Source organism: Podarcis raffonei, chromosome 2 (genome assembly GCF_027172205.1).
Source record: "Podarcis raffonei isolate rPodRaf1 chromosome 2, rPodRaf1.pri, whole genome shotgun sequence".
NCBI classification, from domain to species: Eukaryota; Metazoa; Chordata; class Lepidosauria; order Squamata; family Lacertidae; genus Podarcis; species Podarcis raffonei.
The window spans coordinates 125,996,792-126,015,883 of record NC_070603.1 but is presented as its reverse complement, the minus strand read 5'-3'; the positions used below and the strand labels follow the sequence as shown (position 1 = coordinate 126,015,883).

General features: G+C 45.8%; 2 protein-coding genes across 2 annotated transcripts in view; both read right to left on the bottom strand.

The window, feature by feature from the left end:
- The window catches only part of LOC128409551 (zinc finger protein 664-like), a 49,446-nt gene extending 45,354 nt beyond the window's left edge, over nucleotides 1–4,092 (bottom strand). The window contains exon 1 of the mRNA XM_053380136.1: nucleotides 2,850–4,092. The gene's annotated coding sequence lies outside the window, so the exon portion shown is untranslated. The remainder of the gene's footprint in view (nucleotides 1–2,849) is intronic.
- The window catches only part of LOC128409530 (zinc finger protein 91-like), a 35,178-nt gene extending 25,819 nt beyond the window's left edge, over nucleotides 1–9,359 (bottom strand). Inside the window, exon 1 of the mRNA XM_053380067.1 lies at nucleotides 7,575–9,359. Within this exon, the coding sequence (XP_053236042.1) occupies nucleotides 7,575–9,359 (1,785 nt within the window). The remainder of the gene's footprint in view (nucleotides 1–7,574) is intronic.
- Nucleotides 9,360–19,092: the final 9,733 nt, after the last annotated feature.

The following is a 19,092-nucleotide window of genomic DNA, read 5'->3' as shown; positions in this document are numbered from 1 at the left end:
GAAAGCTCATACCAATACCAAACTTAGTTGGTCTATAAGGTGCTACTGGAAGGAATTCTTTTTTATTTTGTTTTGATTGTATCTTACATTATGCTTACTATTGTGAGACCCTACCTTCATGTCTATACATGAAAGATTTAAACTTTGACTGAAACTCCATCTATATTCTTGACATTTACATGACTTCTCCTATGCCTGAGCTTGTTGACGTCTCCTCAGTTTTTCCACTTCTACTGAAGTTCTTTCCACATGCCATCCATTTAAACGGTTTCTCTCCTGTGTGGGTCCCTTGATGCATATCAAGCTCTGTATTCTGCCTGAAGCTCTTTATTTGTGCATTTAAAAGGATTCTCCCATGTCAGTTCCTTGATGTTTTCTAAGGCTTGGTGCATGCGGTCAGCTGAAGGAGTGCTCAGATAGGAAAATGTTCTTGGATCTAGACCTCCATCTGTCAACATTGTTGGGGTGAGTGAGTGTTCATTCTTTCCAGAACCAACTGATAGTTTTTGAAAGCTCCAGAACACATTTTAGGTTTATCTGGCAGGAAAGAAACCAAGAATTAAATATAAAATTATAATGGATACTTAGGAGAGAGGTGGATTCTGACTGCCAGATTTATGTTTGTACTATGAGGCCTCTGCTGGCTTAAGAAGTGTGTGATAGTGAAAGACACTAAGCTACTGGATTTAGAAGGTCATGAGAACACCTTTGGTCGGCATGTTTCTTCATGGTATCATAAAACTAAAACACACAAGAGCTTTGTGAATCATGTTATTAGGAAAAACAAATTTAGAGTATGGGATAAATATGAGAATCTGCTGGAATGAAAGACACCTTTTTGGTTTTCACTCACAGAAGCAATAGCTTCTAAAGGATGCAATATGGAAGAACAATGGGCAACTTACAGAGATCTTTTGGACTTTCCAGAAGAAAAAAGAAAACTGAATAAACAGGATGAGGTGGGAGGTACAGCCATCGATTGGTTACAATACCATCAAATTATCTTGTTTATACAAGATAAAAGAAGAGATTTTGTGACTCAAAGTTTGCACATTGAAAGAGATATCATTGAGAGTAAAGAGAAAGTGATTTCCAAAATGTAAGAGATACTATTGGAATGGGAAACAAAAGACAAACTGGTAAAATCAGCAGTGATACACTAGGCCAGAAATATAAGTCATAATTAGAGCTGGGCGATATATCGTCCAAGACTGCCTTGAAGTTAACATTGTGGTAACTGTTTCCTAATATTTGAGCCGACAATATATTGCGAAACACAATGGGTGTAAGGACTAGGCGATATCTGGTTTCCAACATCGTGGTCTCACCAGCTAAACATTGCAATGTTATCACCATCTAAACCTCACAATATCACCTGGTGAATGTCATGTTACCACATAATGGCCATGGGCCATTATCACTCCTGCAGAGATTGTCCCTGGGCCTGACCAATGCAGCGCGACGCTGGAAAACGCGTTTGTGCATGTCCGCGGCGACGGAAATAGCTTCTGCGCATGCCCAGACGCCCAAAATTGTGCAGGCGCGAAGTGATTTTCAGCATCTGGACATGCACAGAAGCAATTTCCAGTATCTGTGCATGCGCAAACGCGATTTCCGGCGCCGCTTGGCAAGTCCCCTGTGCGCTGTGCTAAACCGGTGCAGCGCAGCGCACAGGGGACTCGCCGAGCGGGCAGTTCGGTCCGCGGGAAGCTCGTGGGCCAGTAAAATGGTCTTCGTGGGCCATACGTTGCCGACCCCTGGGCTAAACATTGCAATCTACCACAATGTCTGAAATAACGATGGAACTTTACAGAGGTAAATAGGACAGTGTCCTGGCAGCTGCTACTACTTAGGGGTATAAAATGGATAAATGACAATATTATCAATAATCATCTCACCAGGACTTTTGGTTTTGCTCTCGGCTACCAAATGGTGGAAAAGGGATGCGGATGGCGCTGTGGGTAAAACCTCAGTGCCTAGGACTTGCTGATTGCATGGTCGGCGGTTCGAATCCCCGCGGCGGGGTGAGCTTCCGTCTTTCCGTCCCAGCTGCTGCCCACCTAGCAGTTCGAAAGCACCCTTAAGTGCAAGTAGATAAATAGGTACTGCTTTATAGCCGGAAGTTAAACGGCGTTTCCGTGTGCTGCGCTGGTGCTGGCTCGCCAGAGCAGCTTCGTCACGCTGACCGCGTGACCCGGAAGTGTCTGCGGACAGCGCTGGCCCCCGGCCTCTTAAGTGAGATGGGCGCACAACCCTAGAGTCTGTCAAGACTGGCCCGTACGGGCAGGGGTAACTTTACCTTTTACCAAATGGTGGTATTCAGGACAATCCAAAGTATGGAGATGAGTCCTAGTGAATACAGATAACCTGGTAGTGTCATCAGGGAAGGGGGGGAGAAGGGGGGTCAGGGGTGCTGGAAGGGGAGGGGTCTCTGTCGAGGCTCCTCCCCTTCCTTTAACCCTTCCCTGGACTCCCTCTCTCCGTTTCCCCAGCCAGGCGCCCCACGACCCCAGGGATTCCTGCCAGGGGGAAGCCGGGAGAATGGGGGGCCTCAGCCCCACCCCCAGCCCTGCTTGGGGTCCTCATTCCCCTTCCCGCCAAGGCCTCCAGGGGGGGCAGGGCAGCTGAGCATCTCTCGGCCCCCCAGGAAAGAGAAAGGGGAGTCTGGCGGTGCTGCTGCTGCCCAGGAGATCTTGCAAGGCCAGCCCTGCAGGTGTTGGGTCCCCCCTTCCCACCTGGGTCGGGGCCTGGATCGGGGCCCCTGTCGACGGGCCCCAGGGAGGGCGCTTTCCTTACGGGGGGGTCTCTTTGTCCTCCCCTCTATTTCCCCCCCTTCTCTCCCTCTTTACCTCTTGGTCCTCCGCCTCCCTGGCTCCAGATTAGTCCACTTTCCTTGTCTGCAACAGAAAGGGCGGCGGGGGGGCGGGGTTTCTCCACTGACGCCCCTCCTCCTTTCCCTGTCTGGAAACTTCCGGCACATTTAGCAGCGACACTTCCGGTTCCTTTTGGGATTCGCTTGCCCCTAGAGCTACGTCAATAGAGCAGCCTCTCCCTGTGTTGAGATGGGAAGTGGACGGGACGGCGCTGCCTCTGGGGGCTCCATGGGGACATGGCCCCCCTCCTTCCTCCTCCCCACAGCAGGGGGTCGAGATGGCTGCGGGGGGGCATCATATCTGGGGGTGACCTGGGTTTGCGGGGAGAGAGGGACGTGCTTTTCAATCTGCAAACAGGGAGGCTGGGAGGGAAGAGGATGAATGAGAAGGAGGGAAGGGCTGCCCCTCCCCCTGTGGGTCAGGAGAGTGGGGGAGGGGCTGAGCCAGGGAAGCCAAGGGGGTCCCTCCCCCCCCCGCCCAGATTTGCCTCGCAAGGTCCTCTGTGAAGCTCAGAGATGGACTCAGCCCCTGGGGGTGGGAAGAGACATGGGGCTGCCTGAGAGAGAAGGGGCGCTTCCTTTCCTCTGCCCCCTCCTCCCCACAGGCTCTCCTGCGCCCAGAGACCCCCTTGGCCCGGCTGCCCCCTCGCCAGGCAGGGAGAGGGTGGGGTCCCCTTCCGCCATGAGAGGAATGCAATGGGGTTGTGAGGGGGAGAGAGAGAGACCCCTTTCTGCTCCCCTCCCAAGAGGGTCCCCGTTGTGTCTCTGAGGGAGAAGAGAGGAGGAGCCCCTCCCCCCGCTGCTTCTTTCCCTCAGCGACTCTGAAGGAAACGACTTTTCCCGCCTTTTCCCAACTTCCCGCCCTTCGACATCTGAGCCTCGCCTCAGTTTCAGGCGCCAAGGAGGCAGATTCCCCGGGCTCCCTGCTTTATTAGTGGATTTATTCTCATTCGCCCTGATTTCTGCTCATATATCTTGCTTTTGGAGCTTCCCTCTGCTTCTTTAGAAAGAAGGCTGTATAAAAAGCCCCTCATCACTGCCTGCATCCCATACATTATGTAAAAGTCCGATTTCTTCCCATTTGCTGTGTATAATTCTTCCTCCAGGACTGTTCTTCCTTCCTGCCAGTGTCACTTCCAAACTAATAATTCTTCCCTCACTGTCCTTAAATAGCTGCTTGGGGTCTAGTTTGGGGCCTGCATAAAGAACCTCCTCTCTTTTCTCGTGCCTGCTTACTCGGAAGTAAGTCCTACTCTGCTCCCATGTGCGGAGCCAGCAGTTCAGGCAGTTCTGCTAGCAGGAGGCCAAGGGACCCAGAGTGGTTTGCAACCAGGGTGGTTTCCAAATGCTGCCCGTTTTGATACGTTTCCATTTATTCTTTTGCGTGAGGACTGGCCAATTGAAACCCCCCCCCCATTCAAAAGAAAGACTTGCAAAAGATTTCAAAGGCGGAATTTCCAAATGATGGCACTTTGTCCTGAATTTAAGACAAGTCAGTTGAAAACTCATGGGCTTTTTTGGCGTTTATTTGGGGCCTTGTTTAAAAAAAAGCTCTACAATTTTGGGGTTGTCCTGTTTTTTACTTTTATAGCTCAGTCGGTAGAGCATGAGACTGTAAACCGACATGTGACACATAACAAACCCATATCTGCTCCTTAAGGAGGAATGGACATTATTTATGGAGATCTATGGTGTGAACACATTTGGAGTACTGTGCACAGTTCAGTATCTGGGACCTTTCAGTTTGGAGAGAAGACGAGGAAGGAAGGACATGTCAGATAGAATGGAGAAAGAGGATAGAGGAAAGCCACTCCCCCTTAAAACTAGAACTCATGGAATCCAGTGAAGCATGAAGCAGGAATGGTGGAAGATTTAGGAGAGCGAAAAGAAGGGTCTCCCCCCCTTCTCTGCATCCAGCCGGTCCATGATGGCAACAGCAACAATAAGATAATTACATCAATAGTATGCATTGTGCTCTGCTGGCAGGAGGACTCCCTCGGATCATGTCCAGTTGCAAAAGTGCAAGGAGACTTTCCACCCTCAGGGCCCAGACGTGGCTCCTGCCTTGGGGCAGCTGGTGGAATTGGAGGAAGGTGACCCTTAGCACTCTGGGTTTGGGACCTGCCTGAACCTCATTCCCCATTATACTCATCCATATTGTTTCTCGCCTGCGTCATTTTGGGGATAGCATTCTACACACACTTGTGTCACCATGGCTCCCACCCCCCAGCATATTGCTTTGAGATGTTCTGGTACGGCCCCTTCTTCCCTGTGCCCCCTTCCCTCCTCATGCAAGACCACCAGTCTCAGCTCCACTTTGAGCAACTCTCTATTCCCAGATACAAACATTTCCAACTCCCTCCACCAAACACCAACACCAGCTCACTCTCAGTCCACCCTCATTCAGAAGCAACACTACAGATTCACATTAATATTATATTATGCTTACTATTGTGAAATGTTACCTTCATTATTTAAATACATGTCTAGACAACATTACATGCAAACAACAAAAGCTCACATACGCTGCATGCGTTTAAGATTGATTTCCTGTTATTGATGTGAACGAAAGTATATAAACTTATATAAGGACACTTATGAGAAGAAGTGGAAGGAAATAAAAAAAGAATTGGAGACTTGGGGGAAATTGAATTTGTCCCTGTGGGGGAGAATATCCACAGTTAAAATGATGGTATTGCCAAAGATGATTTTTATGTTCCAAACAATACCTATAATTAGAGGCGTAAAGTGTCTTAAGGATTGGCAGAAAGACCTTGCCAAGTTTATTTGGCAAGGGGAAAAACCACGCATAAAATTTAAGCGACTAACAGAGTTGAAGGAAAAAGGAGGCTTCGCGGTCCCTGACCTTAAACTGTACTTTGAGGCAGCGTGCTAGACATGGATTAAGGAATGGATATTAATTAAAAACACGGAAGTCCTAGATCTGGAGGGATGGGATATTGTGTACGGGTGGCATGGCTACATAGGTTATAACAAGGTTAAATTTCACAAAGGATTTTTAAATCATATGGTGAGAAGGGCATTATATGAAGTATGGGAGAGGAGTAAAAAATCAGTAGTAACCAAAACACCATGGTGGCTGTCACCAATGGAATCTATGTCGGTCCACAGGCTGAATATGAACAGCGATTGGCTAACATATAAGGATTTAGTAGAGGAATCAAGTAGTGATCCGAAAATAAAGGACCTAGGCGAATTGAAACAGAAGGGAATAACCTGGCTGGAGTATTATCAATTAAAAGCCGCCCTTGAAGAGGATAAAAGAACCAAAGGATTTGACAAAAAAAATCCTATCTAAAGAAGGATATTTTATATAATAATCGAAAGACACTTTCTAAAATGTACAAACTACTTTTGAATTGGCATAGAAAGGAGGAAGATATCAAAGAAATTACAGTAAAATGGGAGAGGGACCTGCGACATACGATCAAACCCAATATTTGGAACAAATTATGGACTAAAAATATAAAATTCACGGCTTGTCTCCTTATAAGGGAAAATCTTATGAAAACGTACTACAGGTGGTACCTGACCCCTGTAAAACTTGCAAAAATAAATAAATCAAATAATAATAAGTGCTGGCGATGTAAGGAACAGATAGGAACATACTACCATATGTGGTGGTCCTGTCTAGAGATACAAATATTTTGGAACATGATTTATGAAGAGATAAAGAGATTGATAAAAACTACATTTAGCAAGAAACTGGAAGAATTTTTACTAGGAATGGTTTCAGATAATATTCCCAAAAAGAAAACTAGGCTATTTATGTATGCGACGTCAGCAGCAAGGGTTATAGTGGCAAAACACAGGAAAGATAAAAATATACCCACTAAAGAGGAATGGGTAGTCAAATTGTGCGAGTACTTGGAGCTCGCAAAGCTGACAGATGCAATAAGAGATAAACCTAAAAAATTGGTGAAAGAAGAATGGGAATGTTTAAATAATAATTTAGGGGACAAGGGCTCAGCAAGAAAGATCTGGCTATGTTTAGAATGATACCGCATAAAGAAATGTTCCCTGATACCAAGATGAGGGATTCCTTTGGAATGCAGATAGAGTCAATTGATAAGAATAATGATCTGTTGAGTTTGACGGAAGTGTACAATAGATGAGCTTTCCTGCTTTGGCTCATCTTCCTTTTTCTTTTTCTTTTTTTTCTTTTTTCTTTTCTTTTATCTTTCCCATAGTTGCTTATGTTCTGTGTCATGTACTTCAATATTTTTTTGTAATTTTTGTAGTTTTTTTTCATTACTATTAAGGAATTTTCCTTTGTAATTTTTGGCTGTTTATATTTATATGTACTTGTTTAAGCAAAATAAAAGCTATTTAAAAAAAAGTGTCAACTTGGAGAGAAACAGGTCCTACACTCTAAAAAGTGTTGCATAATAACCGAAGCAGGATGAACACTGCTTCTGTCTAAATCCTTTCTCTTCTTTGAGTTAATTGATGGCCTGAAGGTGTTTCCACTATTACAGCTCTTACCCCTCGGAGTCTTTTGATGGTTTGTAAGACTTCCACTACAACTGAAGCTCTGTCCACTTCCCTAGGACTTATATTGTTGCTCCCCTGTATGAGTTTGTTGATGTTTTGAAAGAACTCCACTTGTACTGAAACTCTTTCCACACTCCATGCATTTAAATGATTTCTCCCCCATGTGACTCCGTTGATGTCTTCTAAGGTCTCCACTCTGACTGAAGCTCTTTCCACACTCCATGCATTTAAATGGTTTCTCGCCTGTGTGAGTCAGTTGATGTCTTCTAAGGTCTCCACTCTGACTGAAGCTCTTTCCACACTCCATACATTTAAATGGTTTCTCCCCTGTGTGAGTCCGTTGATGAATTCTAAGTTGTTCACTTTGACTGAAGCTCTTTCCACACTCCATGCAATTAAATGGTTTCTCCCCCGTGTGAGTCCGTTGATGAATTCTAAGTTGTTCACTTTGACTGAAGCTCTTTCCACACTCCATGCAATTAAATGGTTTCTCCCCCGTGTGAGACCGTAGATGAATTCTAAGGTCTCCACTCTGACTGAAGCTCTTTCCACACTCCATACATTTAAATGGTTTCTCCCCTGTGTGAGTCCGTAGATGAATTCTAAGGCTTCTGCTAGTAGTGAAGCTCTTTCCACACTCCATGCAATTAAATGGTTTCTCCCCCGTGTGAGTCCGTAGATGAATTCTAAGGCTTTTGCTAGTAGTGAAGCTCTTTCCACACTCCATGCAATTAAATGGTTTCTCCCCCGTGTGAGTCCGTAGATGAATTCTAAGGTCTCCACTCTGACTGTAGCTCTTTCCACACTCCATACATTTAAATGGTTTCTCCCCTGTGTGAGTCCGTTGATGAATTCTAAGGCTTCCGCTAGTAGTGAAGCTCTTTCCACACTCCATACATTTAAATGGTTTCTCCCCCGTGTGAGTCCGTAGATGAATTCTAAGTTGTTCACTTTGACTGAAGCTCTTTCCACACTCCATGCAATTAAATGGTTTCTCCCCTGTGTGAGTCCATTGATGAATTCTAAGTTGTTCACTTTGACTGAAGCTCTTTCCACACTCCATGCAATTAAATGGTTTCTCCCCCGTGTGAATCCGTAGATGAATTCTAAGGTCTCCACTCTGACTGTAGCTCTTTCCACACTCCATACATTTAAATGGTTTCTCCCCTGTGTGAGTCCGTTGATGAATTCTAAGGCTTCCGCTAGTAGTGAAGCTCTTTCCACACTCCATACATTTAAATGGTTTCTCCCCCGTGTGAGTCCGTAGATGAATTCTAAGGCTTCTGCTAGTAGTGAAGCTCTTTCCACACTCCATGCAATTAAATGGTTTCTCCCCCGTGTGAGTCCGTAGATGAATTCTAAGGCTTTTGCTAGTAGTGAAGCTCTTTCCACACTCCATGCAATTAAATGGTTTCTCCCCCGTGTGAATCCGTAGATGAATTCTAAGGTCTCCACTCTGACTGTAGCTCTTTCCACACTCCATACATTTAAATGGTTTCTCCCCTGTGTGAGTCCGTTGATGAATTCTAAGTTGTTCACTTTGACTGAAGCTCTTTCCACACTCCATGCAATTAAATGGTTTCTCCCCCGTGTGAGTCCGTTGATGAATTCTAAGTTGTTCACTTTGACTGAAGCTCTTTCCACACTCCATGCAATTAAATGGTTTCTCCCCCGTGTGAGACCGTAGATGAATTCTAAGGTCTCCACTCTGACTGAAGCTCTTTCCACACTCCATACATTTAAATGGTTTCTCCCCTGTGTGAGTCCGTTGATGAATTCTAAGGCTTCCGCTAGTAGTGAAGCTCTTTCCACACTCCATGCAATTAAATGGTTTCTCCCCTGAGTGAGACCACTGATGTTTTCTAAGGTTTCCATTGTCAGTGAAGCTCCTTCCACACTCCATACTTTCAAATAGTTTATGTTCTCTGTTTTCACACTCCATGTATTTAAATGGTTTCTTTGTTATTCCCATTGGACATGGCCCACCAGAATTCTGACTGCCTTCTCCATTGTCTTCTTTCAATGGGGTGGGGAGAAAATCCTATTTGTTTTCTAGGAAGAGAACAAAGGAATATTACACACATCAATTAACACCTGCTCTTATTTTAACGTCTTGTACAATCTCTCCTGTCCTCCATGTGTTCCAAATGTTTAGGAAAGGCAAATGAAATAATTTAAAATAATGGTCCTGCATCATCAGCCTTTTATAACCCTTAATTATTGTTAATGAAGCAGCATTATCTTAGAATACGGTTGAACTGTGGGGGTTTAAGTTTTATAAAAAATGGTTTCTCACAGGAAAGGGAGCTGCTCTATGTTCCATGAACCTGGCCAAGATTCATCAGGGTCCTAAGTTCATCATGAAGTTCTTCATCCTCTGCACTATAATCCTCCACCCCTTGGGCCACATTTTGTCCCCTTCAACCTCTAGATCTTTATTCATCACCTGCACAGTCCCTTTGGCCTCAGGAGGTGCATAGTGACCATTTTGGGAGACCCATATATAAGTCTAGTGACAAGGCTTGGTGCTTGTGGTCGGTTGAAGGAGTGCTCAGTTGGAGAATGTTCTTTGGGCTGGACCTTCATCTCTCAGCCTTGCATTATTGAATGGAGAGAGCTGGAGATGCAGAAGGAAAGCAGCTGGAGCCTGACCGCTGGGAAGGCCAGATTGAGACACTCACCCCAATTATGATTTATAATAATTATATGCCGCCAGGTCTCGCACCCGCCTCCTGACACTGGCTTATCTTAGCGGAGATTCCCTGTCCAGGCCTCTCTCACTGTTCTTCCTCCTTTGCCCTGGGTGGCCAAGGGCTTCTGGATATTCTAGCTCTGCTCCAACTGGGAATTACTTATTAAATTGTTATTCCTCTCTTCATTTGAAGATCAGAAGATAAAAATATGTGTGACACTGAAAAAGGTGAGCATTAAAGGTGAATAACACTGATTGTGGGAAAGAAAAGAAAGGAGATGAAATCAGTGGTGTGTCCACCTGAATGTAACAACAACAACAACAACAACAACAACAATAATAATAATAAGATTTATAATTTCCCAAAGGGCACATCTTGAACATCATCTCTTTATGCTTTTTCTATTGACTTATGTGGATATAATGTGTAACAGGAGCTAAATGTTAATTATCTTATTTTTTATAAGCATTTTGTTTCAATTACTATTTTTTGACTACCTAATGTGAGTTCTTATACAGTGGTACCTCGGGTTACATACGCTTCAGGTTACAGACTCCGCTAACCCAGAAATAGTGCTTCAGGTTAAGAACTTTGCTTCAGGATGAGAACAGAAATCGTGCGCCGTCGGCGCAGCGGCAGCAGGAGGCGCCATTACCTAAGTGGTGCTTCAGGGCAGTGGCGTAGCGTGGGTTGTCAGCACCCGGGGCAAGGCAAGTAATTTGCGCCCCCTAAGCCATGGATGTGCGCCCCCTAACCCGTGGATTTGCCCTAACCCCCAGATGTTGCGGCCGGTGCGGCCGGCCCCCCCTGCACCCCCCACGCTACGCCACTGCTTCAGGTTAAGAACAGTTTCAGGTTAAGAATGGACTTCCAGAACAAATTAAGTACTTAACCCAAGGTACCACTGTTTCAATTACTATTTTTTGACTACCTAATGTGAGTTCTTATACTTTTTAAAGTTTTTCTAAACTTCCGGCCCATGGGCCTTAGGTTGTGTATGCCTGGGATAGAGGGTTAAATCAGGGCTGGCCAAATGAGACTCAGCTCCGTCCCCTCCTTGCCCCTCCTTGCATCTGCTGCCTGAGGGGGCTGCCTCAGTTTCCCTCACGGTGGAGCAGGCCCTGAGAACAGCCTTCTCGCTGCCTTCCAAAATAGTCATACCTCGGGTTACAGATGCTTCGAGTCGCGCGTTTTCGGGTTGCGGGTTATTTCCGGGTTTCAGCGCTCGCACATGTGCAGAACCACTAAATCACGCTTTGTGCGTGTGCAGAATCACCAAATCGCAACCCACACATGCGCAGACGCAGCGCTGTAGGTTGTGAATGTGTCTCCCGCACGGATCACGTTCACAACCTGAGCATCCACTGCACAGGAAAGATGACACAGAAGACCTTGGAGTCTCACCATGGAACACAACAACAACAACGATTGGTAATACATCACTTTGGGCTGCCCTGGGCGGTGGCGTAGGGGGTCCCCGTTACAACAGCCCTGCAAAATAGACCGGAGTTGCTACGCGCTTTTGGGACTTGGAAGAGTAACTTACGGCAACCGTAAAGGGCAGTCCAGTGTCGTCATTACGGGGGCCTCTTTTAAATAGGGGTGGTGTTTGAACTTGGGCTTTGCTAATGTTACGGAATTGGCAGGGGGGGCACTTGTGTGAGAGCAGGTTTCTTTGGCCGTCTCCCCCTTCCTTGCTTGCCCCTTCTGCTTTCCCATGGCAAGTCCAGCCGAATTCGACTATGGTGTGTGGTGCATATCTCCGCCTTCAGACGGAGGGAGCCAGGCAGCTTTCCGGGTCGTGTGCCCAACTTTCATGAGCTGATATTAAATCCCAAAAGACCTACAGCTGCTTGTTACAAAGGGAGGGGGCCGATTCCGGTAGGTTTATGATATTAACTCTTTCCATGCTCATTTCTGATGCTCAGAATCAGGTGCACCCTTTCCTAGACCTTCCTGATGACATTCTCAGTCTGACACACAGTATTTACACAGAAACACGGATCAAACACAAAAAACCCTTTACATAACTCCCTTTCTAAAATACACTGAGACCATCTTATAACATATCCCCGCTATAACACACAAGTTCTAATTAAATCTGAATATTTACTATACCTAAACATTGAGCACCACAGACTACTACTACTACTACTAATAATAATAATAATAATAATATGTATTATTTCTACCCTGCCCATCTGGCTGAGTTTCCCCAGCCACTGGGCGGCTCCCAATCGAGTGTTAAAAACAATACAGCATTAAATATTAAGAACTTCCCTAAACAGGGCTGCCTTCAGATGTCTTTTAAAAATAGGATAGCTGCTTAATTCCTTGACATCTGATGGGAGGTATATTCCACAGGGCGAGCACCACTACCCAGAAGGCCTTCTGTCTGGTTCCCTGTAACCTCACTTCTTGCAATGAGGGAACTGCCAGAAGGCCCTTGGCGCTGGATCTCAGTGTCCAGGTTGAACGATGGAGGTGGAGACGCTCCTTCAGGTATACAGGACTGAAGCCGTGTAGGGCTTGAAAGGTCAGCACCAACACTTTGAATTGTGCTCAGAAACGTACTCAAATATTCCTCTGCAGTAAAGGAGGCAAATGGAAGCCTTCCCATTGTCTTTGTGCTTACAAATACTGCCTTAAGGAGGGATGAACAGGGTGAGCCTGTGACCTGGATTCAGGAACTAAAGTATTTACCATCACAAAAGAATGGCCAGGCTGCCCAGGTAATGCAGTTAGTGACCATTAACAGGTATCCTTGGGGACAGGTTTTCTGCTGTAGACCGCCTCCTGTGTGTATTCCTGCTGTAGACAGTCTCCTTCTTTATGATATTTGGGGGGGGGTCTTGGGTGGGCAATTTCAAAAGACTATATAAGGCCTTGCACACCTCCCTCCTGGTTGTGGTGAGGGGGGGGGACACTGTTGCAATAAAGATCAGGCTTACTAGCCGCTTTGCTTCTCCATATACTCTGGTTGGCCTCTGTTATTTTCTCCTACCTACCGTATTTTTCGCTCCATAAGGCGCACCTGATCATAAGGTGCACCTAGTTTCTAGAGGGGGAATTCAAGAAAAAAAATATTATTTAAAGGGAGCGCTGAGCAGAGCTCCCTGGTGCCCTGCGGAGGCTTTGCGCCACTAAGGCAGAAGCTAAAACAGCTAGAGGGAGCACTGCGCCGCGCTCTCTCTAGCTGTTCTAGCTTCTGGGGTAGCCCGCAAAGCCTCCGCAGGGCAGCAGCGAGCCTTCATCCCGGGCTTCCCCCGCCAGCCCTGACAAGCTCTGGGAGTATTCCCCACCTCCCGCAAAAGCCCACAGGAGCTGCGCACCCTTTAAGGAGCGTGCGGCTCCTGCGAGCTTTTTTACGAGGTGGGAGAAGGGACTGACACAGCCAGTCAGTCCCTTCTCCCTCCTCAGGGAAAAGCCCCCAAGAGCGGCGTGCTCTTTAAAGGGTGTGCGGCTTCTGCGGGCTTTTGCGGGAGATGGGGTAATTCTGTAAGATTATTTGGGGAAGTTTTTCTAATGAGAAGATATTGTCACAGATGCTTGTTTTTGCCATTCTCAAAAGTGTGAATTTCTGTATATGCAGAGATAACATGCCTTTTCTTCACATTAAAAATGTTATAAAATAAATATACAGAGTTGAGGGAAAACCTTAATCCCATTGTTCCTTTGCAGATTTATATACACAGAATCAACCCCATAATTCTAAGTTCCAAGAGGTTCAATGAACAGATGGTTTGCAGTGGAAGAGATCTGCACAAGTCGCTAAGTGTGAAGCAGTAAAAACGAAAGTGCAACCTTGTGAGCAGAATACTCCACACATCTTGGGGTCTTTGTGTAATAATTGTGCAAGTCAGACTTGAGGCAAGTGCTGAAGGCTCTTCAGGGCTGGCAACCTCTTCCCAATCCCACTGGGTTCCAACAACCGCACTAACACTTAATTGTACAGAATAGGCACCTGAATGCAGAAGCCAGTCCAAAGGGGTGGCTGGTAGTGGAGGTGGTGAAATGCTAAGTTCTGAGTTTTTCATGTGCGCTAAAACTCAGCCTGCTTGGTTGTTGTTTTTTATTTAAAAAAAATATGTTTACCAACATGCTATAATATTATTGTTTTAGTTAAATAGTTTAAGTTGTTATTAAGGAAATGATTATTTTTCTCCTTCCAATAAATTACAGCAGAACTGTTGTCCAAATATAGACAGTTAACTTATTAAACCTCAGAATGATTTCATAATTATCTGTCTGTGTATTTCTAATAGTGTAACCAAATCAGAAATTTTTGATTTAAATAGAATCATACTGACTAGTGATTTATCGTAAATTGTGATTGAAATCAATTTGATTTATATCAAATCCACCCTGATTGCAATCTACCACAACGTCTGAAATAAGGCTGGAACTATACAGAGCCGAACAGGACAATGTCCTGGCAGCTGCTACTACTTAGGGGTCTAAAATGGATAAATGACAATATTATCAATCCTCACACACTCAGTTTCATCAGCAGGCAAGCCAAGATGCATCCTAGCAGGACTTTTGGGTTTAGGCTAGGCTATAATTGGTGGTATTCAGGACAATCCAAAGTATGGAGATGAGTCGTAGTGAATACAGATGATCTGGGACAGCGAACAACCTCAGCAGGGAGGCTGGGCGATGGGGGGGTCAGGGGTTCTGGAAGGGGAGGGGTCTGTGTCGAGACTCCTCCCCTTCCTTTAACCCTTCCATGGACTCCCTCTCTCCGTTTCCCCAGCCAAAAGGGACCCAGCCAGGCGCCCCACGACCCCAGGGATTCCTGGGGACAAACTGGTAAAATCTGATTTCAAGGTATATCTGGCAGGGGAAGAAGCCGAGAATAAAATTTAAGTTACTGACGGATGTAAAAGATAGAGGAGGCTTCGCCCTGCCAGATATGAGATTGTATTATGAAGCAGCATGTCTATGCTGGTTAAAAGAATGGATAAAGTTAGAAAATAATGAGTTATTAGACCTTGAAGGTTTTGATAACAGATTTGGGTGGCATGCGTATTTATGGTGTGATAAAAAAAGGGTTCACAAAGGATTTGGAAACCACATCTTCAGGGGTTCATTAATAGAGGTCTGGGAAAGATATAAAAAATATTGGAACCAAAAGTGCCACATGGGTTGTCCCCGCTAGAGGTAATGAGTGTTAAGAAGATTAATATGAGAGAAAAATGGGGTACATATGGTGAATTGGTAACCAATGAAGGAGGGAAATGGAAATTGAAGCCATATGAACAAGTTAAAGAGTATATATATGATTGGCTGCATTATTTTCGAGTAAATGAAACATTCAAAAAAGATTTGAAGGACAAAGGTTACGCTGAAAAAGAATCAATTTTCCAAAAAGACATAATAAATAATGAGTATAAAACTCTGTCAAAAATTTGGAATGGTATACAAAGGATGAAGAGGTTAAATCGGTAATGATACAGTGGGCAAAGGATTTTGGGTACAATATTCAATTTGAGGAATGGGAAAAATTGTGGAAAGAGAATATAAAATTTACGGCATGTACGTTATTGAAAGAGAATGTGATGAAAATGTTTTATAGATGGTACATGACACCTGTAAAATTAGCAAAGATGTATAAGGTTGATAACAAATGTTGGAAATGCAAAGAAAAAGAAGGGACGTTCTTTCATCAATGGTGGGAATGTAAGAAAGTGAAAAGCTTTTGGGAAATGATATATAATGAGATGAAAAAAATGTTAAGATATACTTTTGTGAAAAAACCTGAAGCTTTTCTTTTAGGGATTGTAGGAAAGGACATAAGAAGAAAGGACTGTAAGCTTTTCCAATATGCTGTAACGGCAGCCAGAATCCTGTTGGCCCAGAAGTGGAAACAAGAGGAGATACCGACGATAGAAGAATGGAGATTAAAATTGACAGACTATGCGGAACTGGATAAATTAACTGGGAAAATTAGATATAGTAAAGATCAAAAGTTCATCGAGGACTGGGAAATATTTGTGGACTATCTGAAAAATACATATGGTGTTAACACAACGCTAGTGGGATTTCAAGAGGCACTGTAAAAAACAAATAAGTATTGTTTATTAGAAATAATGGGAGTAAGGAGGAACATTGGCAATACAAAAGAAGGGAATGTGTATTAAAGGTATAAATATGGATGATTGTCAGAGACGCTGAAGGAAGTCCAAAACAGTCATAATTTGTTGTATTTGGGATAAAATGTATAATTGGATGAAAATTAATAAAATTTATTTTAAAAAAAGGGGGACCCAGCCAGGCACCCCACGACCCCAGGGATTCCTGGGGACAAACTGGTAAAATCAGCAATGATACACTGGGTCAGAAATATAGGTCATGATTAGAGCTGGGCGATATATTGTTATATTGCCCAAGACTGGCTTGAAGTTTACATCGTGATAACTGTTTCCTAATACTGAGCTGGCAATATATTACGAATCACAATGTGTGCAAGGGCTAGGCAACACCTGCTTTTCAACATTGCGATAACTTACCAGCTAAACGCTGCAATGTTAGTAGCAGCTAAACCTCACAATATCACCTGCTAAACGTTGCCATGTTATCAGCAGCTAAAAATTTAAATCAGCCACAAGGTCTGAAATAGGGGTGGAACTGTACAGAGGAGAGCAGCACAATGTCCTTGCAATTGCTACTACTTGGGGGTCTAAGTGGTGACAGCAGTCACGAAATTAAAAGACGCCTGCTCTTTGGGAGAAAGGCGATGGCAAACCTAGACAGCATCTTAAAAAGCGGAGACATCACCTTGCCAACAAAGGTCCGTATACTTAAAGCCATGGTTTTCCCAGTAGTGATGTATGGAAGTGAGAGCTGGACCATAAAGAAGGCTGATCGCCGAAGAATTGATGCTTTTGAATTATGGTGCTGGAGGAGACTCTTGAGAGTCCCATGGACTGCAAGAAGATCAAATGTATCCATTCTGAAGGAAATCAGCCCTGAGTGCTCACTGGAAGGACAGATTGTGAAGCTGAGGCTCCAAGACTTTGGTCACCTCATGAGAAGAGAAGACTCCCTGGAAAAGACCCTGATGTTGGGAAAGATGGAGGGCACAAGGAGAAGGGGACAACAGAAGACAAGATGGTGGGATAGTGTTCTCGAAGCTACAAACATGAGCCTGACCAAACTGCGGGAGGCAGTGGAAGACAGGAGTGCCTGGCGTGTTCTGGTCCAGGGGGTCACGAAGAGTCGGACACGACTAAACAACAACATACTGACTAGTGATTTAATGTAAATTGTGATTGAAATCAATTTGATTTATATCTAATCCACCGTGATTGCAATCTACCACAATGTCTGAAATAAGGATGGAACTATACAGAGGCGAACAGGACAATGTCCTGGCAAAGGCTACTACTTAGGGGTCTAAAACGGATAAATGACAATATGATCCATCATCACACACTCAGTGTCATCAGCAGGAAGTCAAAATGCATCCGTAGACGACTTTGGGTTTGGGCTTGGCTACCAAATGGTGGTATTCAGTAAAATGGCAATGAGTGTAGTGAATACAGATAATCTGGGACTGCCAACACCCTCAGCAGGGAGGCTGGGTGATGGGGGGGTCAGGGGTGCTGGAAGGGGAGGGGTCTCTGTCGAGGCTCCTCCCCTTCCATTAACCCTTCCATGGACTCCCTCTCTCCGGTTCCCCAGCCAGGCGCCCCACGACCCCAGGGATTCCTGCCAGGGGGAAGCCGGGAGAATGAGGGGCCTCAGCCCCACCCCCAGCCCTGCTTGGGGTCCTCATTCCCCTTCCCGCCAAGGCCTCCAGGGGGGGCAGGGCAGCTGAGCATCTCTCGGCCCCCCAGGAAAGAGGAAGGGGAGTCTGGCGGTGCTGCTGCTGCCCAGGAGATCTTGCAAGGCCAGCCCTGCAGGTGCTGGGTCCCCCCTTCCCACCTGGGTCGGGGCCTGGATCGGGGCCCCTGTCGACGGGCCCCAGGGAGGGCGCTTTCCTTAGGGGGGGGGTCTCTTTGTCCTCCCCCCTCTCCCTCTATTTCCCCCCCCTCTCTCCCTCTTTACCTCTTGGTCCTCCGCCTCCCTGGCTCCAGATTAGTCCGCTTTCCTTGTCTGCAATAGAAAGTGCGGTGGCGACGGGGGGGCTCTTGAGCGACGCCCCCCTCCTTTCCCTGTCTGGAAACTTCCGGCGCATTTCGCGGCGACACTTCCGGCTCCTTTTCAGACGCCGCGTCCCTAGAGCTACGGCCGCAGAGCAGCCCCTTCCTGTGTCCGGATGGGAAGGAGACGGGGCGGCGCTGCCTCTGGCCTCCTGCTCTGGGGGCTCCATGGGGACGCGGCCCCCGCCCCCCAACTGGCGGCAGGGAGGGGGACTCCAGAGGGGAGGGGGGGAGTTGAGCAAGTTTCGTCCACCATCATTTTTTAAGGGAGGGGGGGATCTCCTTCTGGGCCTCCTTCTGCATGCCAAGCACTCAGCCGGGGTCCTTCTGCATGCAGAGCAACTGCTGCATTGCTGAGCTACGCCCCCGAACAGCCAAGCCCAGCTTCAAACACCAGCCCTCCTCCCCCCATTAAAAAACCACCCACTGGATTCAGAGGCAGTGAGGGACTCCAGACAGACAGAGGCGCCCTTGCTCTGGAATTCCCTCGCCAGCAGGGAGACTTCAAAAGCCCCCCCCCATGCCTCCCCCTTCCCTCAATTAGTGGGGAGACTTCTCATCTTGTGGTTGGGTCATTTCAAATCCAGTTTTTCTCTCTCTCCCTGCAATTTTAAACAATTCTGGCTCTTATGATCCCTGCCGGGTATTAAGTGTTGTTCTAACCTCCCTATTGCAGGAGGAAAGAGGAATGTGGGGCCTGTTTATAATATCTTAGGGTGGCAGGATTAAGATTTGGGACTGGGACTTTCAGATTCAGAGCCACTTTTCGCATGAGATTTCTTCCAACTATTGGAGGAAAGTATGTCTGAGGTTTATAACAGAAATATAATTATTATGGGTGAATTTAATGGAGTAGGATCACTGG